Source organism: Aptenodytes patagonicus, chromosome 29 (genome assembly GCF_965638725.1).
Source record: "Aptenodytes patagonicus chromosome 29, bAptPat1.pri.cur, whole genome shotgun sequence".
In the NCBI taxonomy this organism is placed as follows: domain Eukaryota; kingdom Metazoa; phylum Chordata; class Aves; order Sphenisciformes; family Spheniscidae; genus Aptenodytes; species Aptenodytes patagonicus.
The window spans coordinates 558,489-584,658 of record NC_134977.1 but is presented as its reverse complement, the minus strand read 5'-3'; the positions used below and the strand labels follow the sequence as shown (position 1 = coordinate 584,658).

The window sequence follows — 26,170 nt, the reverse complement described above, 5'->3', positions numbered from 1 at the left end:
TTGATTGCCTGACCATGGGCCACCAGCAGCAAGGGGTAGAGAGAGTCAGGACACAGGGAGGATTTAGGGATGAGGCAAGGAAACAAATGGCTGAGCTGGGCTGGGATAGATGGGAGCAGAGGGGAAACAGCTGAGGACCTGCCACTGGCAGCACTCTGGGCAGTGCTGGAGTGGGCTCTGGGTCAGGGGAGATGCCAGGAAGAACGTGGGGCAGCAGGGTCCATACTCGTGGTTTCAGACCCCCAGGCTGTTCCTCTGCCCAACCCTGACCTCCCCATGGCAGGGCACGTGCCATGCTCTGGATCCATGGGGCAGAGAGGGGGAAGCTCCAGGGGGAGAGGAAAAGCGGGAGCTGCTCCAAGCTCAGCACCAGGGACCTGACCCAGGGGCCAGAGGGGCAGAAGGTCTGTCTCTGAAGGGACGGTGCAAGGGTGTCACTGCCCCAGCTCATCTCCATGGAGACATTGCCCTCACTGAGGAAGTGGCAGCGGTGACCAAACAGCGCAGCGGGTCTGTGTTGTGGGGACAGCCCTGGGCTGGCCCAGGGGAACAGGGCTGGGGGAACAGAGCAGGATTCTGTCCCCTCTTTGCCTGTCCCTGAGCCAGCCCTGCCTCTATCCGCAGGCTCCGAGCGTGCTTGGGAGCCCTTCCCTGAGGCCGTGTATGAGGAGATCGGTTACAGCCCAGCGTGGGAGAAGCAGGCAAGGTTCAGTCAGTCAGGTGGGTGTGGGTCCCTCATGGGGGGGCACATGTGCAGAACTCCTTCCCCTGGCCCTCACCTGGGGCTGACCCACTGCAACCCCCTGGCCCATGGAGTTGGGGTCTGTGGGTTCTGTGGGGAGAGCAGCCAGGTCCTGGGCCTGGGAGAGAAGCTTCCTCCTCACCGGCTCTGCCTGTCCCAGCCGGGGACAGCCCCTCTCTGCCTGTCCCTGCACCCCTATGTGACACCTGAGGGGTGAGGGAAGGGGCTGTCCCCAGGCATCTCTGGGAGGCCCTTTGAGACAGGGTTGATCCCAGGGGAGCAGGGTGAGTCCTGAGCCCTCCTCCCCACTCAGCCCTGGCTCCGTGGGTCCCCCGTCCCCAGCAGCACTGACCACAAGCCAGGGGAGCAGAGCGCACTCCCATAACACCCACTGTGCCTCTCTCCAGGCTCCGATTCAGAGGGGTCCTTGACCGAGCTGCAGCCCTACCCCAGGGACAGCGAGGAGGAGGATGGTCCACGTTCAGCACCAGGTAACAGGGGCAGGAAGGGGTTGATGTCCTGTCCCTGCAGACATGTGATGGACAGCGGTGTCACTGAGTGTCACCGTCAGAGCTGGGGAGCACACTGCGTTTCTCCTGTGGTGCTGCCAACACCAGTGTCTGAGCTCCATGTCCCTGCGCATCCTCCCATCCTCTGCTCTGCAGGGTGTATCTTCTCACTCTCACCAGCTCCCCTCTCCTTTCAGACGTCCCTGTCCTGCTCGGAGGAGACCCAGCAGATGGCTATGATGATGCCAGGGAGGTTTCTGACCCTGGGGAGGATCCTTCCCCTGGGCAGGGAGACTGGGAAATGCCCAGGGCGCCAGAGGAGGGAGCAGGGCCCAGGGATGCTCCCGGAGGTGAGAGGGAAAGATAGCGCTACCGGTTCCTGGGGTGCCATCCCTGGTGCTGGATGAATCGCTGCTGTACTGAGAGCCCAACCTCCTGGGATGGGGGAACCTGCCCTGGGAATTTTTCCTTGGGGGGACCAGGGGGTGGGAGAGAGACCTGAACATCTCAGGACTAGTGAGGAGATGGGAGGCTGGAGATCTACAGAGCAGGAGAGGCACCCCATGGGGCAAACGTGCAATGGCCTGCCTTGCTGCTTGCAGGGGCAAACCTGCACTCCCAGAGAAGTGCTGGGGCCCCTGGAGCTGAGGGAGATGCCTGGTCCCTGTCCCCAGAGAGCATGGGCTATGACGATGCTGAAGAGGTGTCTCTGGCGCATCGCCCTGAGGACACAAAGGTTGCGATACCAGCGGACAGTGCACAACAGTCCCTGATGCCCAGAGCAGGAGAGCCCGTCCCTGCCGTGCAGCTGGGTGCAGCTGGGAGGGAGGAGAGGACTGTGCAGCTGGGAGAGCCGTGAGCACCAGGGAACTGTTTCCCTTTTCCCACGGGCAGCAGAAACAGCTGGGCATGTCCTCTATTTGTATTATGCTGTTTTTACGCTGTGCCTCCATATTTGTTCTTAATAAAAGCCTTTGGGGGTTTGAGCCAGAGCTGGTGCTTGCCTGCCCAGGTGTCGGGGTGTCTCCCTGAGGCTGACTGGGGGGGAGCAGAGCACAAAGACATGGTGGAGGGGAATGGGCACATCTCGGGACAGCAGGCTCAGGGTCAGGCTGTGGGGCTGCAAGAGCCCATGGTTCCAGGGGAATATTCCTGCTGATATTTCCATCTTGCCAGCAAAAGTTTCCAACAAAAATGGCTCTCTGCAAGGTCCCGTGATGCACCCCAGCAGGAACGCCCATCTCCTCACCTCGGGGTTCCCCAGTTGCTCTTTCCCCCAGGACCATGCTGGTCCCACGACAGAGCTGCCATGTTGGGATGAGGCCTGGGTTGTGGCCCCACAGAAGTGAGCCCTAAGGTGGCCGTGGTGCCTTGAACACCCCAGCCAGCCACAGGGGGGATCACGGCCCACGGCTCATCTCCCACAGCGGTTAGGAGGCAGCTGTCCTCCCCACTGCCCTGGCACAGTGTACAGATCCACTTGCTGGGGAACACGGGCCTGGGATTGCCCCTTCAATGACTCTGCCAGGACTCCAGTCTCCATGGGCTGTTCCTGCTGCCTTGGGGGTCCTTGCAGACCCCGAGAACTTCTATCACAGCCCCAGAGCTGCCTTCCTTCCTGGGCAGGGGCATTAAGGCCCCATGGCAGCCCTGGGAACCCCTCCTCCTGCTGCGCTCCTACCTCCACCCCTGCCCTGCTGCTGCCTCGCCAGGGGTGACAGTGTCGGTTTGTGTCGGGGCAGTACCTGTGTGCAGGTGCAGGGGGGATGGGAGTGGGGGGGGTTGGTGGGGGCACCTTTCCCTCAGCGTTGTGGGAGGCAGATGAGGGAGAGGCCAGGGGGAGGGAGAAAGGATCCCTGTGAGACGTGGACTGGAACCCATAGCCGCCATCCAGCCCCTGGCCTGGAGAAGGGCCTGCCTGGGAGGGTGCTAACGTGGGCACATTTCCATGGCAGAGGGTATTTTGTGTCCCTCCCCTAATGCAGGCACTGCTGGGAGTTGAGCCAGGGTCCCTCCTCCCTCGGCTGGGGCGTTCACCTGTCCCAGCTCCCATGGGCAGAGAAACCTTTCACACAGGAGCTGTGTGGGGAGAAGGGTTTGACACTTGGGCAGGAACCTGGAGCCTAAACTGCCCTCCCTGCTCCTGCTGTTGGGTCTCCACAGCCCTCCAGCTCTTCCCCGGTGGGCTTCTCTGCTGCAGGCTGGAAGGTGCGTTGGGTGTCCACAGCAGGGCTCCCTGCGGGGAGCAGCCACAGGTCACTGTAAAGAGCAGGATCTGGCCCTAGAGCAGAAGAGGGGAGGAGGCAGCCGTCACCAACAGCCTGTGCCATGACAGCGTTGGCCCATTCCCTGCTGGGAGCTCCTCCACCCCTGGGGTGACCCTGTGGGGGTCTGGGGGGAGCCCAGGCTCACACACTCCTTTGCCCTGGTCTCTAGAGGTTTCCTGCTGGCAGCCCCTGGCCCCGGAGCCAGCCCCTCCCTCCCCAGCTCTGGGCCCACCTCTCCCTGTGGACATGCAGGGCTGGAGCCTGCCCCGGTGGGAGTTTCCCAGGGGATGGAGGCTGTGTTTGCAGTGCCCATGTGCGTCACCCATCACCTTGGGGGTCTCACCCTAGGAAGGCTACTCTCTCCCATGGCCTTTCCCAGCGTGGGGCAGCAGTGCAGAGGGTTGGGCTCTCACCGTCAGGCCCCTCATGTAGGTCCTCAGGAGCTGCAGGAGCCTGCACAGATCTGGGGCACAGATGATCCCGCACTGCTGCAGAGAATGAACCCAGCCTGCAGGGCCAGACTGGTCAGGCCCCAAATGCCTTGAAATGGGCTCTTTCTGCTCAGGTGTGCTGCCCCCTCACCCACACCCAGGGCCTGGCTCTCATTTCCCTGAGGAGGAGGAGGAGGCAAACCTCTGCCAGGTGCCAGAGTAAGGGAGAAATACTACACCTGCGGGAGGGCAGAGCTGGTGGGGAGGTGGCATGGGACAGACACTGGGCTTTTCTCCCCTGTCCCTGCCTGGGGTGGCTTGAATCTGCAGGTCAGTGTCCATACTGGCACCCACCGTCCTGTGTTCAGAAGATATCCCCACAACCCCCCTTCTTCTTTGCTTCATTTTTATACCTTATTTCTCTGAATCTGGGCTCACTGTTCCCAGGGGCTGGGCACCCTGCAGTGAAACATTGGGTCTCACACCCCGTTTTGGTTGCAGAGGTTTTTGTCAGAGGAGCAGCCAAGGCACCATCTCCTTGCCCTCCCCACCTCTGCACGGCTGTGGACAGGCCTGTGCTTCCCTGTTCCCACTGACATGGGGTGGACAGAGCCACCAACCCCCCCAGGAACAAGAGGTGGGTGCCGGCCCCACCAGTTCCACCTCTGCAGAGCTGTGCCTGACCTCAGCAGCTCCGGGTTCCCTGAGCTGCGGCTCTGCTCAAGCCAGTGGTGATGGCAGAGGGAAAAGGACCGGGAGACAGGGTCAGGGTAAGGAATGTCGCTCCTCCAGCTCGGACATCCCTACCCGTTGGCATAGACAGGTACTTCCCGCGTGGTATGGGATCTCCACCTGGAGACAGGACAATCTCACAGCCTTACCCCTGGAGAGCCACCAGGGCAGTGTGGCCCTGGTCCCAAAGGGCACCTGGGCTGGACCAGCACCCTCACACCACCTCTCTCAGTGCAGCCAGGAAGGATTGCCAGCACCCAGTCTGCTGCTGATGTCTATCCCCTCCCTGAGGGCCACCCCTTGCCTCCAAGCAGGGCCCCTGGTTGGTGTGTGGGGTGGATCTGTGGTGCAGGGTAGTGACCTGAGCTCAGGTCCAGCACAGCTGCCTGCCTCTCCTCCAGGAGGGGGCTCAGCAGAGGCAGTGCACACAGCCCTCCTCACTCCTCAGCCAGGCCCTGGGAGGTCAGGGCAGGCCCACAGCACCTGGAGAGGAGCAGTGCCCCAGCTCCAGCACTCACCCACTTGAGGCCAGGGAGTAAGAGCAAAAGCAGCCCTGGAGATGGAAGCCAGGACCTCCCACGTGCAAAGTGGTTCCTCTTCCACTGACCTACACCCCTTTGGCACCTGCCAGCAGCAGGAACACTCTCCTCCCATGACGTGTCTATGAGAAGCACAGCCCTGTTGTCCCCTGTGTGCCTAGGTGTCCTGGTTTTGGCAGGGATAGAGTTAATTTCCTTCCTAGTAGCTGGTACAGTGCTGTGCTTTGGATTTAGCATGAGAACAATGTTGATAACGCACCGATGTTTTAGTTGTTGCTAAGTAGTGCTTACACTAGTCAAGGACTTTTCAGCTTCCCATGCTCTACCGACTGAGAAGGCTGGAGGTGCACAAGAAGGTGGGAGGGGGCACAGCCAGGACAGCTGACCCAAACTGGCCAAGGGGCTATTCCATACCATATGACGTCATGCTCAGTATATAAACTGGGGGAAAGCTGGCCAGGGGGGCTGCTGCTCGGGGACTGGCTGGGCATCGGTCGGCGGGTGGTGAGCAATTGCGCTGTGCATCACTTGCTGTGTATATTATTATTATTATTATTATTATTATTATTATTATTATTATTATTATTATTATATTGTTATTAATTTATTTCAATTATGAAACTGTTTTTATCTCAACCCACGAGTTTTCTCACTTCTACTCTTCCAATTCTCTCCCCCATCCCACTGCGGGGGGGGGCGGGGGGGCGGGGGAGTGAGCGAGCAGCTGTGTGGTGCTCAGTGCCGACTGAGGTTAAACCACGCAGTCCTTTTTGACGCCCAACGTGGGGCTCGAAGGGTTTGAGATAATAACAGATTAACTGGAGCGCATTAAGGAATTTATATCTGTTAACAGTTGCGGGTCACAATGTTGGTTCATCTGTTCTCGATACTGGTTTGTCTAATCTGCATCATGCTCTTTTTTTTGCTGTACGTGTTAGAGATTGGTGTTGGGTTTTGCAGTTTGCTGTGGTCTGTGGTGATTAGTGATGTTTTGCCTGGGAGGTTTGTTATTAAAACACTGACCTTGAGCTTAATCTGGTATTTGAGCTTCGTGCTGAAGCCATTACTGTACTTGGTGTACCACTTCGTGGAGACAATTAGCAATTACAGTCGTTCCTCTGAGAGTTTTTTTATGGAGGAAATACAGAATGGCTGCGTCGCTACCTTCTTCTATGACGTTTCTTCCTTCATTACAGTAACTTTTCAGTATCTTGAACATCCTTGGGTAGTTAAGATACTTCTATTGGTATTTCTTGGGAATATTGTATCGGTTTTGTCTAAACTTAATAAGCAATTTAAGAATATCATCCAGAGATCTGCCCCAAGGCTGGACAGTTATGAGTGGCAGGGTGTGTGGGATAGGATGGGCAAGTACCTAAGCCAATGGGCACCCCCAGTGTTTTGGAACTTCACCCCTGAGCAAGTGCAGAATCCTGAAAAGTTAGTAGAATAGTTGGAAGAAGTATGCTGTCACCCTGGCAACTCCAGAGAGACACAGATCACTGCAACGTGCTGGGGCCTGGCCCGTGCCTACCGAGCCCTGTTCAACATTTTTCAGTACCCTCAAGGGGAAGAGAAAGTCTCTGGATCTGACAATAAAACGACAGGCCCTGCAGCCACTCCAACCCTGGCGATACGCCCTGCAGCTGAACCAAAGAGCCAACCTGTGCCAGTATCAGTTGCCCCTGTACACAAGAAATCTTGGAAGCGGAAGTCGGCTCGTTTAGTAAGGGAGGAATACGCTTCTTCTAAAAGGGAGCCAGAGGAAGAAGAGGACAAGGCAGACTACCCTGGAGAAGGGCCATCACGAGAACAGGAGGAGGAGGGCCGGCCACTGCTCGGGGAGGAAGAAGAGGAAGAACTCATAAACGAGGAAGTAACCACCCAATCCCTCTCCCTGAGTGAGCTGCGAGATATAAGAAAAGATTTCAGCCATTGTCCAGGCGAACATATTGTCACCTGGCTGCTCCGGTGCTGGGATAATGGGGCCAGTAGCCTGGAATTAGAGGGTAAAGAAGCCAAGCAGCTGGGATCCCTTTCGAGGGAAGGGGGCATTGGCGACTGGAAAAGGAACGCGAGTCCTCAGCCTCTGGAGGCGACTCTTGTCAAGCGTGAAGGAAAGGTATCCCTTCAAGGAAAATGTCATATATCGCCCAGGCAAACGGATCACCATGGAAAAGGGTATCCAATTCCTGAGGGAATTAGCTGTGCTGGAGGTGATTTCTGGTGACATGAACAATGGACAGCTATCCAAAGGTCCAGATGAGGTCAGGTGCACATGACCCATGTGGCAGAAGTTTATAAGGAGCGCACCATCGTCATATGCCAACTCATTGGCAGTGATGACCTGGAAAGATGGAGAGGAACAAACGGTGGCTGGAACAAATTGGCTGGTCAACTCCGGCAATACGAAGAAATCTCTCTTCCTCCCCCGCCTCAGCTGTGGAGAAACTGTCCCGGGAGGTCCAGCAACTTGAAGAGGATAGGTCCTACTCCCCACCTGTACGGACCAGTATCTCGGCTATTAGGAGTCAGTGTTCTTTTGTTCAAGACAGAGGATATAAAGAGTACACACCACGGGGCACCCTATGGTTTTTACCTGCATGACCATGGAGAGGACATGGGGAAGTGGGATGGAAAACCTACCTCAGCCCTAGGGGCACGGGTACGTGAGTTGCAAGGGAAAACAATCACAAAAGGGGGTTCTTCCAGGAAAATTGCTGCTCCAGTTTCCAGCGGGCAGTTCCCCAGACAGAGTAGAAGGGCCGATCTTACTTCTGATCATAACGAAGAGACTTCTGACTCGTATTTGCAGGAAATGAGAAACGAATACTGTGATGAGGATTAGAGGGGCCCTGCCTCCAGTCAGGTGGAGGAAAGGGACAACCGGGTTTACTGGACTGTGTGGATTCAGTGGCCTGGCACATCAGACCCACAGGAGTATAAGGCTCTAGTAGACACCGGTGCACAGTGTACCCTAGTGCCATCAAGCTATATAGGGGCAGAACCCGTCTGTATTTCTGGAGTGACAGGGGGATCCCAACAGCTAACTGCATTGGAAGCCGAAGTAAGTCTAACTGGGAATGGGTGGCAAAAGCACCCCATTGTGACTGGCCCAGAGGCCTCCGTGCATCCTTGGCATAGACTACCTCAGGAGAGGGTATTTCAAGGACCCAAAAGGGTACCGGTGGGCTTTTGGTATAGCTGCCTTGGAGATGGAGGAAATGAAACAGCTGTCCACCTTGCCTGGTCTCTCGGAGGACCCCTCTGTTTTGGGGCTGCTGAAAGTCACAAGACCAACAGGTGCCAATCGCTACCACCACAGTGCACCGGCGGCAATATCGCACCAACCGAGACTCCCTGATTCCCATCCATAAGCTGATTTCATCAACTGGAGAGCCAAGGAGTGATCAGCAAGACTCGCTCACCCTTTAACAGTCCCATATGGCCAGTGCGGAAGTCTAATGGAGAGTGGAGACTGACAGTAGACTATCGTGGCCTGAGCAAAGTCAAGCCGCTGCTGAGTGCTGCCGTGCCGGACATGCTAGAACTTCAATACGAACTGGAGTCAAAGGCAGCCAAGTGGTATGCCACAACTGATAGCGCTAATGCGTTTTTCTCAATCCCTTTGGCAGCAGAGTGCAGGCCACAGTTTGCTTTCACTTGGAGGGGCGTCCAGTACACCTGGAACCAACTGCCACAGGGATGGAAACACAGCCCCACCATTTGCCATGGACTGATCCAGACTGCACTGGAACAGGGTGAGGCTCCGGAACACCTGCAATACATTGATGACATCATGTGGGGCAACACAGCAGGAGAAGTTTTTGAAAAAGGGAAGAAAATAGTCCAAATCCTGCTGAAGGCCGGGTTTGCCATAAAACAAAGTAAGGTCAAGGGACTTGCACAGGAGATCCAGTTTTTAGGAATAAAATGGCAAGACGGACATTGTCACATCCCAAAGGATGTGATCAACAAAATAACAGCCATGTCTCCACCAACTAGCAAAAAGGAAACACAAGCTTTCTTAGGTGTCATGGGTTTTTGGAGAATGCATATTCCAAATTACAGTCTGATCGTAAACCCTCACTATCAAGTGACCCAGAAGAAGAACGGTTTCAAACGGGGCCCTGAGCAACGACAAGCCTTTGAACAAATTAAACAGGAGGTAGTTCATGCAGTAGCCCTTGGGCCACTCTGGGCAGGGCAAGATGTAAAAAATATGCTCTCTCTCTAGACTGACCCATGTATGGTGGCAAATGCCCTGTGGGGGTGGTTGCAGCAATGGAAGCAGAGCAACTGGCAGCGCAGAGGCAAACCCATCTGGGCTGCCACATTGTGGCAAGATACTGCTGCCCAGGTGGAGAACCTAGTTGTAAAAGTCCATCACGTAGATGCTCGCGTACCCAAGAGTCGGGCTACTGAAGAAAATCAAAAAAACCAGCAGGTGGATCAGGCTGCTAAGATTGAAGTGGCTCAGGTGGATCTGGACTGGCAACGTAAGGGTGAATTATTTCTAGCTCGGTGGGCCCATGACACCTCAGGTCATCAAGGAAGAGATGCAACATACAGATGGGCTCATGATTGAGGGGTGGACTTGACCATGGACATTATTGCGCAGGTCATCCATGAATGTGAAACATGCGCTGCGATCAGGAAGCCAAGCGGTTAAAGCCCCTCTGCTATGGAGGACGATGGCTGAAATATAAATATGGGGAGGCCTGGCAGATCGATTATATCACACTCCCACAAACCTGCCAAGGCAAGCGCCACGTGCTTACAATGGTGGAGGCAACCACCGGATGGCTGGAAACATATCCCGTGCCCCATGCCACTGCCCGGAACACTATCCTGGGCCTTGAAAAGCAAGTCCTATGGCGACATGGCACCCCAGAAAGAATTGAGTCAGACAACGGGACTCATTTCTGAAACAACCTCATAGACACCTGGGCCAAAGAGCACGGCATGGAGTGGGTGTATCACATCCCCTGTCATGCACCAGCCTCCGGGAAAATCAAAGGATACAATGGACTGTTAAAGACTACACTGAAAGCGATGGGTGGCGGGACATTCAAACATTGGGACACACATTTAGCAAAGGCCACCTGGTTAGTCAACACTCGGGGATCTGCCAATCGAGCAGGCCCTGCCCAGTCAGAACTTTTACGTACTGTAGATGGGAATAAAGTCCCTGTAGTGCACATAAAAAATATGCTGGGGAAGACAGTTTGGGTTATTCCTGCCTCGGGCAGAGGCAAACCCATCCGTGGGATTGCTTTTGCTCAAGGACCTGGGTGCACTTGGTGGGTGATGCGGGAGGATGGGGAAGTCCGATGTGTACCTCAAGGGGATTTGATTTTGGGTGAGAATAGCCAATGATCTGAATTATCTGATGTTAAGTGCTACATAATATTATATGCCATACCAATGATATTACAATAAGAATCACCCAGATTAATGAAGAATGAACTTTGATGAAACCGAGCAAAGCACAGTGATGATGGAACCAGAACTGACTTCAACATGAAACAATCCAACACCACATACCATCCCCATCTTTCCTGCCCTGGAAGATTATGATGACAGATGGAGCCCAAAGTCATGGACTAAATGAACTCAACGAACATTTTAGAGGGATGGCCCATAGACTAAGGGAATGATATCTCTGTGTGTGTGTGTGTGTGTATATATCAAAAACAGGAAAAGGGGTGGTGATTAATGGAAATGTATTGGAAAGGGGGGGACCTGGGCATGACGTAGATGGTATAGAATAAGGGGTGGATACTGTCCTGGTTTTGGCGGGGATAGGGTTAATTTCCTTCCTAGTAGCTGGTACAGTGCTGTGCTTTGGATTTAGGATGAGAACAATGTTGATAACACACCGATGTTTCAGTTGTTGCTTCGTAATTCTTACGCTAGTCAAGGACTTTTCAGCTTCCCATGCTCTGCGGACTGAGAAGGCTGGAGGTGCACAAGAAGCTGGGAGGGGGCACAGCCAGGACAGCTGACCCAAACTGGCCAAAGGGCTATTCCATACCATGTGACATCATGCTCGGTACATGAACTGGGGGAAAGCTGGCCGGGGGGGCCGCTGCTCAGGGACTGTCTGGGCATCGGTCGGCGGGTGGTGAGCACTTGCATTGTGCATCACTTGCTTTGTATATTATCATTTTATTTCAATTAATAAACTGTTTTTATGTCAACCCCCCCGGGTTTTTCTCACTTCTACTCTTCCAATTCTGTCCCCCATCCCACCGCGGGGGGGTGAGGGAGCGAGTGGCTGTGTGGTGCTCAGTTGCCGACTGAGGTTAAACTGTGACACCAGTATTAGTTGCTCCACGACCTTCCTTTGGGAAAGCCCTGCCTGCCCCACAACCACTGCTCCACAGCATGCCTTGAGCAGCCAGTGAAGTGTGGGCAGCAGCACGGGCAGGGACCCAGCAGGAGATGGAGGAGACCCTGGGGAGGCAGGAGGAGGTCCTGGACCATGGCAAACGCCCCCTCCCTTGGGCCCATGGCCACCCCCGGGGCCATCGCTTGGGTAATGTCTCCATGGCCACATCCATTGAGATTCGATATGCCGGTCGACGGCCAATAACGGTCATCTGATAACCTCCCCTTGAGAAGGAAGGACTGGCCACCCAGCTTGTGCAATGGCTTGCAGCATGCAAACCACCCAAGATGGCAGGTTTCCACCCCCAAAACCCTCACCCCTACAGGTGGTCGCTTTTTAAAGGCAGCTCTTGAATGGCGCGGCGTGTCCTTGTGCAGCTCGCCATGGCCGTCTACAAGGTGAAGGTGGCAACGGGTGACATCCTCGAAGGTGGGACCAACTCCATCTCCATCACCTTGGTGGGCAGCCGTGGTGAGAGGTGCCGGATGGCGCCTGGTTCAGTCAACTACTGGTTCCTGCCGGGGACGGTGAGCGCAGGGATGGGGACACGAGTGGAGGCATGGGCATGCCGGGGGCCCCGGCATGGGTTTTACTGGAGAGGGTAAGAAAAGGGATGGGTCTTCACCAAGGTTTGGGGGGATGGTGGGAAGTGGTCCTGGGGGGATGAAGGAAGGGCTCATGGAGGAATGGAGGAAAGTGTTCTTGGGGGGGGATGGAGGAAAAGGGTTTGGTGGGGGGGAGAATAGAGGAAAAGGGTCCTGGGGACATGGAGGGTAGGATCCTGGGGGATGGAGCGAGGGGGTGGGGGTGGGGGGGGATGGAGGAAAAGGATCTTTGGGGGGGATGAAAGAAAGTGGTCTTGGGGGGTGTGGGGTGGAGGAAAAGGATCCTGGGGGGATGGTGGGAAGTGGTCTTGGGGGGGGGGATGGAGGAAAAGGGTTTGGTGGGGGGGAGAATAGAGGAAAGGGGTCCTGGGGACATGGAGGGTAGGATCCTGGGGGATGGAGCGAGGGGGTGGGGGTGGGGGGGGATGGAGGAAAAGGATCTTTGGGGGGGATGAAAGAAAGTGGTCTTGGGGGGTGTGGGGTGGAGGAAAAGGATCCTGGGGGGATGGTGGGAAGTGGTCTTGGGGGGGGGATGTAGGAAAAGGATCTTGCGGGGATGATGGAGGAGGGGTCCTGGGGGATGGTGGAAAGGGGTCCTGGGGGGATGGAGGAAGAGGATCTTTGGGGGATGCCCTGAAGCCCCACTCCACTGGTGGGGAATGCCCGTATCCCCCATTGCCATGCCAGGGCAGCTGCCCTCCCACCCCAAGCAATTTCCCACCCACCCCCCACCAGGAGAAGGACATGACCATGCGCTGCGTGCAGGACTTGGGTCGCATCGTCCTCATCCGCCTGCACAAGTGGCGGCTCTTCTTGGAGGATGCCTGGTTCTGCAGGGACATCCGCGTGATGGGCCCTGACGGCACCCTCTACCGCTTCCCCTGCTACCAGTGGCTGGAGGGGGTTACCACGGTGGAGGTCCGGGAGAGCTCGGGTAGGACTCATCCCACCCCCACCCTCCTCTGCTAGCCAGGGGTCCGACCTTGACTCCTCTCTCCTCCTTTCCAGGGAAAAAGCTGGTGGATGATGAGCTGGAGATCCTCAAGGAGCGTCGGCAGCAGGAGCTGAAGGCACGGCAGGAGGCTTACCAGTGAGAGCAGGGACATAAGGATGGAGGTCCACCATGGCCAGGGTGGCCTGGCCAGCAGTGACGCTGACGTATGTCCCCCTGTCCCACCCGCAGGTGGAAGAGCTTCACCAAGGGCTGGCCCCGTTGCCTCAATGTGGGCTCCATCCTCGAGCTGGACTCCAATGCTCAGTTCTCCTGCGTGAGGGCCACCAACTTCACCGGTGTCCTCATCTTCCAGTAAGCAACACCCCAAGGTTGGGGAGGACCTGGATGATGGGAGTGAGGAGCATCGCCAGTGCCACCCTGTCCCGGGAGGCTGGTGGTGGGGGGCCAGGGAAGGAATGGTGGTTGCTGAGGTCCACCTCTGTCCCGTAGAGGGGCCTTCCACCTTCTGGCAGGGTTCCTCTTGAGACCCACCTTCTGGAAGAGCCTGGATGAGATGCGCAGCATCTTCTCCTGGACACGGGGCAGGGAGATTGGTGGGTGCCTTGTGCGTCTTCCCCCGCCACCCAGGGCTTCCCAGGAAGTCCCTGGCTTGACATGGAGGGTGGGCAGTTCAGCGCTGATGTCCAGCCACCCCCTCAGTCCCCGAATACGTGGCCAGGCACTGGCGAGAAGATGACTTCTTCAGTTACCAGTTCTTCAATGGCAACAACCCCATCACCATTCAGCACTGCGTGATGCTGCCGGCCAAATTCCTGGTGACGCTGGAGATGGTGGCCGGTTCTTTGGGTGGTGGCACCAACCTGGGCAAGGAGATGCAAGAGGGTCAGATCTTCATCATTGGACTATGAGGTGCTGGAAGGCATTGTGGCCAGCACCATCCACAGGCGCTGGCAGCACGTCGCCACCCTGCTCTGCCTGCTGCACCAGGGTGCCGACGGGCTCCTACGTCCCATCGCCATCCAGGTAGGGATGTCCCACCCCAAACCCGTGGACAACCCCACCGTGGTGGTGGAGAGGAGATGGTCCCACCACGTGGTTTGCGTCCCACAGCTCAGCCAAACACCGGGACCCACCAGCCCCATCTTCTTACAAAGCAATGCCAAGTGGGACTGGCTGTTGGCCAAAACCTGGCGCAACGCCAACTTCTACAGCCACCAGCTCCTCACCCACCCCTTGAGGACCCACCTCTTTGGGGAGGTCTTCGCCATCGCCACCCTATGCCAACTGCCCACCTGTCACCCCCTCTTCAAGGTAAGGTCCCACCTCAGCACCACCCAGTGCCCCCGCCCCCCCTCATCTGACCGCAGTGCCCCCCCCCCCCCCCCCCAACACCCACCCCAGCTCCTTAGGAGGTCCCCAGTCGTCTCCAACCTCCTGGTTTCCACCACCAGCTCCTCGTCCCCCACTTCCACTTCAACACGTTGGCCCAGAGCGTCCTCATCAACCCTGGTGGCGTCATCGACAAGGTGAGCACTGGGAGCACTGGGATGTACTGGGAGTGCTGGGGGGCACTGGGGGAGCACAGAAGGCCCTGGGGGACACTAGAGAACATGGAGGGACAGAGGGCTGGGGAGCACTGGGGACAGTGGGGTATACTGGGAATACTGGGGAGGCACTGGGGGCACTAGCAAGCATGAATTGGGGGGGCTGGGGGGTTAATGGGAGCACTTAGGGGGGCATACTGGGGGCACTGGGGGGAGTACTTGGAGTACTCGTGCCCTGGAAGCACTCGGGACCACTGGCTTATACTGGGAGCACTGGGGGACACTGGGGAGCACAGAGGGCCCTGGGGGACACTAGAGAGCATGGGGCGAGGGGGCTGGGGAGCACTGGGGACAGTGTCATATACTGGGAGCACCGAGGAGCCATGGGGCAGCCGGGGGTTGGAGGGGGGGAAAGGCACCTTCTGCCCTGAGCACCCATGGGTGACCCCTCCCCACCAGGGCTCGGGGGTTACCTGCGAGGGGATGCTGCTGATCATCCAGCAGGGCTTGGAGAAGGCCACCTACACCTCCCTCTGCCTCCCTGATGACATGTGGCACCGCGGCGTGGTGCACCTCTCCAGCTACCACTACCGGGATAACGCAATGAGCCTCTGGGAAGCCATCGAGAGATGGGACAAGGGATTAGGTGGCAGCTGGTGGTGGTCCCATGGGTGCTCCATGACCTCATGGTCACCTCACCCCATGGTAGCTTCATCTCCGGCATTGTGGCTTTCTGCTATGGGGAGGATGCAGCGGTGAGCGGGGATGCTGAGCTGCAGGCTTGGGTGATGGACATCTTCACCAATGGCTTCTTGGGCAGGACCTCCACGGGTACTGCATCCCCACACCCATGGGTCCCATGGGGTGTCCCCAGGGGTGGTGGGGGGACAAGGACAGGTCCCTGATGCTCTTTGCTGTCCCCCCACCCAACCCCAGGTATCCCCTCCTCACTGCGGACGGTGGCGGAGCTCAGCAAGTTCCTCACCATGGCGGTGTTCACCTGCTCGGCACAGCACGCAGCCGTCAACAATGGGAAGGTGGGACAGGGGACCTCTGACCCCTCTGCACCCAAAAGATGTCCCCAACTGTCCCCGTCCCACGCTGGAGAGATGTTCCCCTCTGTGCGCAGGAGGGATGTCCCCATCCTGAGCCAGGGGAGGTGTCCGTGTTCCCACCTCTCTTCGTGCTTGAGGGATGTCCCCATCCATCCTGGAGGGACATCCCCACCCCAGCTCAGGAGAAGCTCCATGCCAGAAGTATGTCCCCATCCATTCCCCCCTCCATGCCAGAGGGATGTCCCCAGCCCACCGCATGAGAATGTCCCCATCCCACCTGTCCCCATGCCAGAGGGATGTCCTCTGCTGACAGTGGCCTCTCACCCTGCAGTGTGACCTGGGCGCCTTCCTCCCCAACGCCCCGTCCTCCATGCGCCACCCGCCACCAGCAGAGAAGGGCAAGGCCTTCCTCCAACACTTCCTCACCACCATCCCTGAGGTGGACACCACCGCCAACGTCCTGGTGGCCCTCATCCTCCTCAGCTCATGCCTCAGTGACGTGGTGAGTCTGGCCCCACCATCACCATGCCCTCCCCAAAACGGTGGCTCTGTGGGGCTGAGGAATCCCAGGAGATGCCCCACAAGGGCATGGGTGCACATCACCACCTTGGGTATCCCCAAGCCCAGGGTGGTGGCCACCATCGCTCTACAGCTACCACGGGGCCAGAGACCCCCAGATGGCTTGAGACACCTCAGTCAAGTGCTTGAACCTGATGGGTCCCCATCCCTGTCTCCCAGATACTCCCGGGACAGTACCTGGAGGAGCGGTTCACGGAGGTGGAACCCCACTGGCTCATCAGGGCCTTCCAAGGGCAGCTGGAGGAGATCCGGGACCGCATTGAGGAGAGGAACCACTGGGCCAAGCTGAGATACAACTACATGAACCCCCTGGAGACCGAGAACAGCATCTCCGAGTGCCCCCGCACCCCCAGAACCCCACACCTGGCCACCCCCAGCACCCATCACCTCTGCACCCAGCACACCCACCACCCAGCACCTGGATGCCCCCAGCACCCACCAGCCCCTCAGCACCCAGCACCCCCTGCCCTGCTTCTCACCCCCAACCCCTCAATAAATGCCAGCTGTCAATCAAACCCTCTCTGATGGGGGGCGGCTGAAAACCTGAGGACCCCCCCCCAACACCTCCCCAGAGGCCCCCACCCAGAGAGGGAGTTGGGGGGGCAACTGGGAGACATGATGGGGTGCCCAGTGCTCCCACTGCCCCTCAGTGCTCCCCAGTCTTCCCGGTGCTCCCAGTGCCCCCAGTGCCCCCAGTGTTCCCCAGTTTCCCCCCTGCTCCCAGTGCCCCCTACTGCTCCCCAGTGCTCCCAGTGCCCCCATTGCCCCTCAGTGCTCCCCACTCTCCCCAGCGCTCCCAGTGCCCCTCACTCTCCCCAGTGCCCCCCAGCACTCCCCAGTGCTCCCAGTGTCCCCCGTGCTCTCCAGTCTCCCCAGTGCCCCTCAGTGTTCCCAGAACTCCTCCCAGGCATCTCCAGAAGCATTTTGGTTTCTTCTGGAGACTGGGGAATTCCCTGGCAGCGGCCCCCAACTCTTCTGACGTAACTACTGGGACAGCAGTGTGTGTGTTGGGGGAAAGTCCACGCCCGGTAGCTCCGTGGGAATTCTCACAGGCATCCCCAGGGGTGTGTTGGCCTCCTCTGGAGACAGGTGAAGCCCTGGGGAGCAGCCCTAGACCCCTGCAAGGCAGCTACCCAAGGCGTTTTATCCGTGTTGGGAGAAGGACCATGCTCCACAGCTCCTTCGGACTCCTCCCAGGCAGTTTAGGAATGTTCTGGCCTCCCCTGGAGACAGCTGAATTTTGCAGGTAGCACCCGAGACTACTCCAGGGAAGCCACCCGAGGAGTTTTGTGTATGTTGGAGGCATGTCCATGCTCTGTCCCTTGCTGGGACTCCTCCCAGGCAGCTTGGGTGTGTTTTGTCCTTCCCTGGAGATGGCTGAAGTCCAGTGTAGGAGCTGCCTATGACTCCTAGGCGGTTACCTGAAGAGTTTTGTCGATGTTGGAGGCAGGTCCATGCCCTGTAGCTCCCTGGAACTCCCCTCAGGCATCTCCGGGAGCATTTTGGTTTCTTCTGGAGACAGGAGAATTCCCAGGTAGCAGCCCCAGACTCTTCTAAGGTAACTACCCAAAGAGCATTGTGTATGTTGGGGGAAAGTCCGTACCTGGTAGCTCCCCAGGATGTTCAAGGCTTCGGTGTAAACCCCCGAGTACGAACGGAGGAGGGGAGAAAGGGTCTTCAGAGGCTGTAGTCATGAGCGGTTTTCTTCCCAGGGGCTCTGGTGCTTTTTGGGCAGAAAACTCTCCCTGAAGCTCTTCCTCCTGAAAGGGCTGTTATGCTCTGTACCTCCTGCTTCCTTTTGGATCATTCTTACAAAAACAATTGTGGTTGGGCTTTTTTGGGGGTGTTTTTTCCCTTCTCTAGGATGTGAAATGCCTCTGTTTTGGAGGAAAGCAACCCTTTCCCTCCCCATGAGGAGCTGGGGAGGCTGTTGGGGATGGGGTGGAACACGGGGAGCCCGCACCTTCCTTTCTGGGAGACCCTCAAATGGAAGCGGCCAGAGCTGGCAGCCCCACCGAGTCCTTAGCATCCAACAGACGGAATGGACCATGGCGCTGCCAGCCCTGTGGCTCCCACCACATTGCCCCCGCCCCCCCAGCTGCTTCAGCCATTCATCCTCCCCAAAACCTTCTACCTCCGAGGTAGGGACCGACCCCAATCCCTGCAGCCTGGGGACACTCTCTGGGGAAGGAGTGGAGGTCACCAGCTCTCCCACGCAGGTCTGCAGGTGGCTCCGTGCGGCAGCTGCTTTGACCCCCACGTCATCTGCATGGAGGGGAGAAACGCCGACCTGCCTCCGCCGGCCACCTTCGCGCTCGGCCACGGCGGCGCTTCTCCACCAGGTACTGCCCTGTGGGTGTCCCACCCCCCCAGCCTCGGAAGCCCCCAGCACCCCCCAGGGCCAACAGTAGCTCATCCTGACCTGCAACCATCAGGCAGAGCGGTGGTCCCAGCCGCCCCGGTGCTGCCGCCCTCCCTCCGTGGCTGCCACCACGTCGCCGGGCAGATCACACAGCTCAGCCTCTCCAGCACGACCACCCCCTGCGGGAGCACCTCAGGGCAGTGCCATCCCCCAAGGAATGGAGGTCCCCATGGACATTAGCAGCCCCCTGGGCAGTAACATCCCATCAGGCATCAATGACCGCATGGATGGTGGCACCACCCTGGGCGGTGACATCACCCATGGCAGTGATGAGCCCATAGCAACATAATATAGTAGTTTTGATGGGACCTTTCCTCTTGTTTTTTTTTCCATTAAAAGCCAGTTCTCTGGAACTGCTCCGTGCCTGCCTGGGAGGTGGGGGGGAGCACAGGGGGCACCGGGAAACGGCACCCAAGAGCTGCAAAAGCCCCCCTGAGCCCCAGATCAGAGCCGGCGAGCCCCGAAGGGCAACCAAGCCATCCCCAGGGCCGTGTCACCGCCAGCGGGGCAGGCAATGGCAGGGGGGACTCCCCTGTCCCCTTCCCCAGGGGAAGGAGCCCTTTGGTGGGGGAGCCAGGACAGACGGGTCCCTGCAGGAATCACGGACATGGTCCCATGCAGAAAGCAGCACTGACGCCCCCCCCGGGACAAGGACAGACCTGGGGGTCTCAGGGACATGACAACAAGGGCTGCAGTGCCTCCATCTTGAAAGCAACCACTGGGGACAGGGCTCGATGCAAAGCCCTTCAAACTGTCAAGATGCCCTTCCTCGGGTCCCACTGCACTCAGCTCCAGAGCCCGGCTTTGCCTCACTGCCGCAGCAAAATAACCCCAGATCACCCCAAGAATGCCGAGGGAGGGAGCTGCCGGCAAAAATGCAAAAAGTATTTGCAACCGCAGCAGCTCATGCAAGGTAGAGCCCTGCACCACAGCAGCAGGTGTTTCTTTTCATGCTCCTATAGTGTAATAGTTGGGATGAACTTCCGAGGGCTTTTCTTGGTGGAGATGGGCAACGTTCACACGCTGCCTGGCATTTCTCCACCACCCAAGTCCTGCTGGCAGAGGTGACGTGCGTGGTCTGCAGGATGATGACGCAGGTGGGGAGGAGCACACAGCCCCTGTTAGCTCTCCCACGAGGGTGCAGCCTCAGCGCAGAGAAGGGAACAGAATGGGACCCCCCCCCAAAGCATTTTAAAAAGCACAGTTGCCCAATATAAGCCAGGCCACGCTTGCAGGAGCACACGGGGAACAAATGCGTTTAGGGGAGGTGGGTTCAAGGGTGGGGCCGTGGGGGAGAGGACGGGTTGGCTTTGGTGAAGCCTGTCACTCCCGGGCAGCTTTCCAAGGACGGCAGCTCTTGCTTGGCTGACGCTCGCACGCCGTGATGCCAAAAATCATGTGACATGCCATTAAAATAACAAACACGCCCTGCCCCAGCCTGCAAGGGCCTGTGCCCACGGGCCTGGTGGAGGTTTGGGGCGCACCGGTGGGCTGAGGCTGGGAGAAGTTGTGACAGCAGTGGGCAGCTCTAACCCGGTATTTCAGCATGCCAGGCAAAACCTCACTGTGCCAGGAGATAAGCCCCCAAAACACACCGTTCCCCCTGCACAGGGCTCCTGGCCCAGCTCTGAACTCCTGTGGGAGACACAGGGCCCAGGCAGGTGCCACCCTCCGGGACGTCCCCAGCTGTCATTCATACGCTGCCCCCAGCCCTGGAGGGGGACAATTTCAGACATACAATTTCAGGTGCAGTTGCTGATGGAGATGCCATTGAAGATGCAGACGCCACTGCAAGGGCCACTGGAGATGCAGACGCCACGTCAGACAGCACTTCAGATGAAGATGCCATTGCAGATGCAAGTACCGTTACAGACACCATTGCGGATGGAGATGCCGTTGAAGATTCGGGCATTGATGCCACTGGAGATGGCATTGCAGATGCAGATACCACTGCAGATGGCCTTGGAGATGCAAGTACAATTTCAGATGCAATTGCCTTTAGAGCTGCTCTTGAAGATGCTGAAGCCATGGCAGACCCCCAGTTCAGATGCAGGTACTCCCTGTACCTTCAGTGGTGTGTCCATCACTACCTGTATGTGTAATGGCACCTCTCTCTGTAATGGTTCCCCTCTCAGGAACGAGATCGGTGTCTGTGTCTGTATCTATAGGTGTAATGGAATGTGTTCTCGTGTCTGTGGCTGGTCTTGTGGCTGTAATTGTATGTGTAATTCTGCCTGTATCTATGAGCGCACCTGCAATTGCATGGGTAATGGTGCCTGTGGCTGTACTTGTATCTGTAATGGCAGGTTTATCGTGTCTGTATCTGCCCTTGTATCTGCCGTTGCATCTGCAATTGAATCGGGATCTTCCTCACGGTATTGCTGTCTGTGGCTGTAGCTGAAAAGGCATTGTCAAGGCTATCTGCAACGGCAGCTGCATCTGCAATGCCATCTGCAGCTGCAAAGGCATCTGCATCTGCAATGGCATTTGTAATGCTATGGGTGTCTGCAGTGGCCTCTGCATCTTCATTGGTACCTGCAGCTGCAATGGCATCTGCCTCTCCTATTGTGTCTGCACCTGACTTTGCATCAGCAATGGCCTCTGCTGTGGTTTCTACAGTCGTATGTGCAGCTGCAGCAGTATCTGCATCAGAAATGGCGTCTGCAGCTGCAGCAGTATCTGCAACGGCATCTGCATCTGCACTGGTATTGGCTTTGGCGTCTGCATCTGCATAATTATCAGGAATGGTATGTGCATCAGAATCAGCATTGCTACCTGCATCTGCAGGGGTAGCTGCAATGGTACCTGCATCTCCAAATTGGTCTACGTCTGCAGTGGCATCAGCATCTCCACTGGGATCTCCATCTGCAATCTATGCTGACCTGCAACGCTCTCTGCAATCGTATTTGCCCCTGGAATGACATCTGCAACGGCACCTGCATCCGTAATGGTATATGCGTGGGGGTGTGAAATGCAATAGCATCTGCAATATCCTCTGCATCTGCTCCGGTCCCTGCATCTGCACTGCTATCTGCCACGGCATCTGCACGAGTCATGGTATCTGCATCTGCTATGATGTCAGCATCTGAAATGGCATCAGTAACGCCACCTGCAGTGGTGTATGCAATGGTATTTGAGAGTGAAGTGGTATCTGCAATGGAATCTGCAATGACACCTGCAAGGGCATCAGCATCTGCAATGCTATTAGGAATGGATCATCCATCTGCAAAGGTATCTGCAGTGGCATCTGCATCTCCAGCGGTATCTCCATCTCCAGTAGTACGTCCACCTGCAATGCTCTCTATTGGTATTTGCATCTGAAGAGAGGTGTGGGGTTTTCCCTCAGATGGCCAAAACCAAATGATTGGAAAACACAGGATGGGTTGCAATGCCTGTCAGGTCATAATAAATTAATAGAAGGTCGAGAGAAAGAGAGGTGCTGCGATGACAGATGGTGAATTTCACAACCTGCCTCATACCCAGAGGCTCAAGCTCCGCACACTCCATGCTCCTGTGTGGCAGGCGGCTTTCTGCAGCAATGCTGCTCATCAGGCAGTGTTAAAGACATCAATGCCCGACTCTCCTCCAGCACGAGCTGCCCACTGAGCCAAAGCACCCGGAGGACAGGGGCAGCAAGGCCACTGGTACGGCCGAGGCTGCCCGCGGGCTGTCGGGGCCTCCTGGGGGGAGCTGGTAGTTTCCTCGAATTACTTGGAAGAGTGAAGCAATTTGCGACAGGTGCACTTTTGAGACAGGCATTTCTGCTCTAAGGAGAGTAACCAAAATTAGCCACTCCCTTACTGTTCACAGTCCCATTCTACACACAGACCCCTTCAGCAGCAAAGCTGGCTGCAGACTCCTGCGCTCCCACTGCCTGCGCTCGTAGGGGCATCAGGCCCAGGCGCTTCTTTGGGAGCCCCCTGAGCAAACCCAGAAAGTGGATGAACGTGTCAAAGACGCTGCACCTCACCCATTAAACAAAGAGAGAGATGGCTCAGGGAGACACCACGGCCAGCAGCAGTGTTTGCCACATCCAAGTGTCCTCCTCCCAACCCCACAGGGCTGCTCAGTGCTGCCGGAATCTCCTATTTCCCCCAACCTGCTGCTTGTACGGACCAGACGTGGTGGTTCCACTGCATCTCCTGAAAGAAAGCAGGGGAGCAAGAGTGCAGAGGCGAGGGGAGAGAGAGGTCCCCATGGAGTGGAGTCCTTGGAATTAAATGCCTTTTGCGGAGGTTTCTCACGTCAGGACAGGCCAGGAAAACAGAAGAAATACGGAGTGGGAAGACTCCGGCAGGCAACATCTCAAAGGGGCTGAGCTCTGCCTGCTAGCCAGTTGTACTAGCTCTCTGGACAGCAGTAACAAGAGCAGCAGCAACATCAGCTCCCGAAGACAGGCAATTTACAGAGCATAGTCTCTTCTCAGCAGATACAAGCATAACCCTGACACCTCGCCTACCCTAAGCAGCCCCCTCCTGCGCCACTCCTGGGAGAGGAGCAAGCTCTGGGCCGGGTGGGGGGCTGGAGGGAAGCGGGTGACACTGGCCAGGAGGTGAGGACCAGCTCCCCCAGGGGCACAGTGCCCCCAGGGGCCCCAGGCCAGCACGGCCCCAATCCTGCGGCCGTGGTCCTCCAGGGCATGGCCAGGCTGCGCTGCCTCCTTGTGCCACCCCACCTCGGTGGGAGGTGAGAGGTCCCCAGGCATTCCCTGTGCATGGAGGGCTGGGGGACCCAGGCTCTTGGGGTGCTGGGACCTAGAGATCGGGCTGTGGGACGTTCCCTACTCTGGGAGCAGAACAGGCACTCTGGGTGTCTCGCTCGCATGTGGCTGTCCCTATTGCTGCTCTCAAAAGGCCAGGCAGAAATCCCTCCAGAGGCCAGGACCAACCCCACCTGAACTGCAGTGTCCTGCCCGATTGCCGACAGGTTTTCCTGCCTTCCCAGGTTGCCCTGTCCCTGCCACCCCAAGCCCCAAGGAGCAGAGACGGATAAGGGCTTTGCGGCAAGGATGGAGGGGTGAGGGGGGAAGTTTGCTCATCCAAGGGTTGAAGGTGCTGGGACATGTGGGGCTTCCCACCCGTTGGACTCCATGGTGAAGGGCGAGGGGCAGAGCACAGCTGGAGCCAGAGGAGCACAGCTGGAGCTGGGGCTGCCTGACTCCTCAGGGGATGGAGGGCGGGAAGGGTGTGGGGAGGGATGTCCCTGACTTTCCTGGGAATGCTGTCTGAGACCCCAGCCAGAACTAGGGCCATGCCTCCCCACCACCTCTTGCCTAAACTTCTTCCCTCTCATTACAGCTGCCTCTTGCGACCAACTGGTTCCCAAGGCTGGGCCTGGCCAGAGGAGGGAGGAGACTTGGGCCTGGCCTATTTTGGCTCATCAGGCTGGAGAATGACATCCTGAGCTGCACCACGAGGGCAGGCCTGGAGAGAGGGAGGATACTGGCACAAGGAGCTTGGAGAGATGTTTGAGCTCAAGCTCTCCAGGCAAGCCTAAATGAAGCCCTGCCTCTGGAGACTCTGCTTCCCAGAGCACCATGGGATGGCAGGGGATCCTCTGCTGACACGCTCTCATGGACAGATGTCCCCACCGCAGACATATACAGCTCCTCCAGGGGTGTGCTGCAATAGGAGGCAGAGGCAGGCGCTCGGCAGGAGTTGGGCTTGAGGAATGGTTCCTCTCCCCAAGGTGATATGCCAGCCAAGGAACGTTCTCCAACGGCACTGGACAGACCATGGAGGCAAACTGCACGTGGCCAGCCTTAGCATTGACCTCAGCGTGGGCTGAATCGTAGACCTCCTGGCGCTGAAGTCTCCTTGAGGGATAGCTGCTGCAGGGAACGTGCCTTCCCACGCTTTACCCTCAGCACTTCCCAGAGGGACCGTTTCCTCACTGGGCTCTAGTAACACAGTGAGCGCTGAGTGCTGACCAGGGCTGCCCTTCCCCCAGGGCCTCCCTCACCTCCCTGTGCCTCAGGCTGTAGACAAGGGGGTTGTCCAAAGGCGGCATGGTGTAGAAGAAGAAGTCCACTTTGTTGAGCTGCCTCAGCGGGTCTGTTCTCAGGTAGACGAGGATGCGGGTGCCACAAACAACAGTGATGACGGTGAGGTCGGAGGGTGACGTGACCCTGACCAGAAGACCTTTGAAGACCCAGAGGTCACCGATCTGTGCTGTGCTGCAGCACAGCACAGCCTGACCGTCAGGCCTGAGCTGTCCTGCACGGATCTCCTGGCTGCAGGATAAACTCAGCCACCTCATTGCACCAGAGGAGCCTGCAGGCAGGGCAGGCACCTCAGCTCCCAGGATGCTGCGGGGGAGGGACTACAGTTCCCAGCATGCTGTGGGGCCGCGTCCTCCTTCCTCTTCATCTGGTGAGGGTCATGTACAAATCTTCCCGCTGTCCCTTCATGTCCCTCCCCAGGTCAACTCCAGGTCAGCCTTGGCTTTCCTAGCCCTATCCCTCACCATCAGACAGCACCTCTCGACTTCTCCTGGGTCACCTCCCTCTGTCCCCACCTCTTGCATCTCCCTTTCCGTGCCTGAGCTCAGTGAGGAGCTCCTCACTCATCCATGCCGGGCTCCTGCTGCCTTTCCTTGATTTCCTCCTTGTCGGGAGGGACCTTTCTTGAGCTTGGAGGAGGTGGTCCGTGAATATCAAGTAGCTCTCAGGACCCCTCTTCTTTCCAAGGCCATAGCCCATGGGATTCTTCCAAACAGATCTCTGACAAGGTTGAAATCTGCTGTCCTGGAAACCAGGGCTGTGGTCCTGCTCTTTGCCCTGCTCCCTCCCCTCTGCATCCTCAACTCCACCATCTCATGGTCACTGCAGCCAAGGCTGCCGCTGACTGTCAAATGCCCAAGCAGTTCTGCCTTGTTCACCAGTGCCAGGTCCAGCAGAGCACCTCTCCTTCTGGGTTCCTCCATCCCCCGTGCCAGGAAATGCCCTCTAGAAATCTCCTAGATTGCTTGAGCCCTGCTGGATTGTCCTTCCAGCAGGTACCAGGGTGGTTCAGGTCCCCCATGAGGACCAGGGCCTGTGAATGTGAGGCTTCTCTCACTTGCCTGAAGAAGGCCTCATCTACATCTTCCTCCTGAACAGGAGGTCTCTAGCAGATACCTGCTAAGACGGCACCCACGTTGGTCTGCCTGCTGATCCTGACCCATAAGCTGGCTCCTGTCCCACCCTGAGCAGGAGGCAAGTCCACCTCCTCGCCTTCCCAGACGGTCCTTCCTGAAGAGCCCGTGTCCCTCCACCGCAGCCCTCCCGCGGTGCCATCTACCCACCACACCTCTGTGGTCCCAGTGTGGTCCCAGCCCAGTAATCACACACAGACTTCTGGCCATGCTGCTGGTTCTCCACGCTGCGTGCATGAGCGTGCAGGCACTTCAGGGAGGC

The 26,170-nt window shown here is 57.5% G+C and overlaps 2 protein-coding genes across 2 annotated transcripts in view; both read left to right on the top strand.

Moving 5' to 3' along the window:
* The window catches only part of LOC143171637 (scavenger receptor cysteine-rich type 1 protein M130-like), an 82,603-nt gene extending 80,439 nt beyond the window's left edge, over positions 1-2,164 (top strand). The window contains 4 exon segments of the mRNA XM_076360683.1: positions 625-720; positions 1,150-1,233; positions 1,449-1,601; positions 1,854-2,164. Coding sequence (XP_076216798.1) covers positions 625-720; positions 1,150-1,233; positions 1,449-1,601; positions 1,854-2,110 — 590 coding nt within the window. The 3' untranslated portion in view covers positions 2,111-2,164.
* A 9,833-nt stretch (positions 2,165-11,997) lies between these two features.
* On the top strand, positions 11,998-19,842 carry LOC143171636 (polyunsaturated fatty acid lipoxygenase ALOX15B-like). The gene is given in 15 exon segments (XM_076360682.1): positions 11,998-12,141; positions 12,955-13,153; positions 13,228-13,309; positions 13,403-13,525; positions 13,664-13,767; positions 13,874-14,073; positions 14,075-14,197; positions 14,285-14,485; positions 14,626-14,700; positions 15,178-15,345; positions 15,426-15,549; positions 15,655-15,755; positions 16,105-16,275; positions 16,512-16,687; positions 19,737-19,842. Coding segments are annotated over 15 exon segments (2,097 nt in total).
* The last annotated feature ends 6,328 nt before the right edge of the window (positions 19,843-26,170 follow it).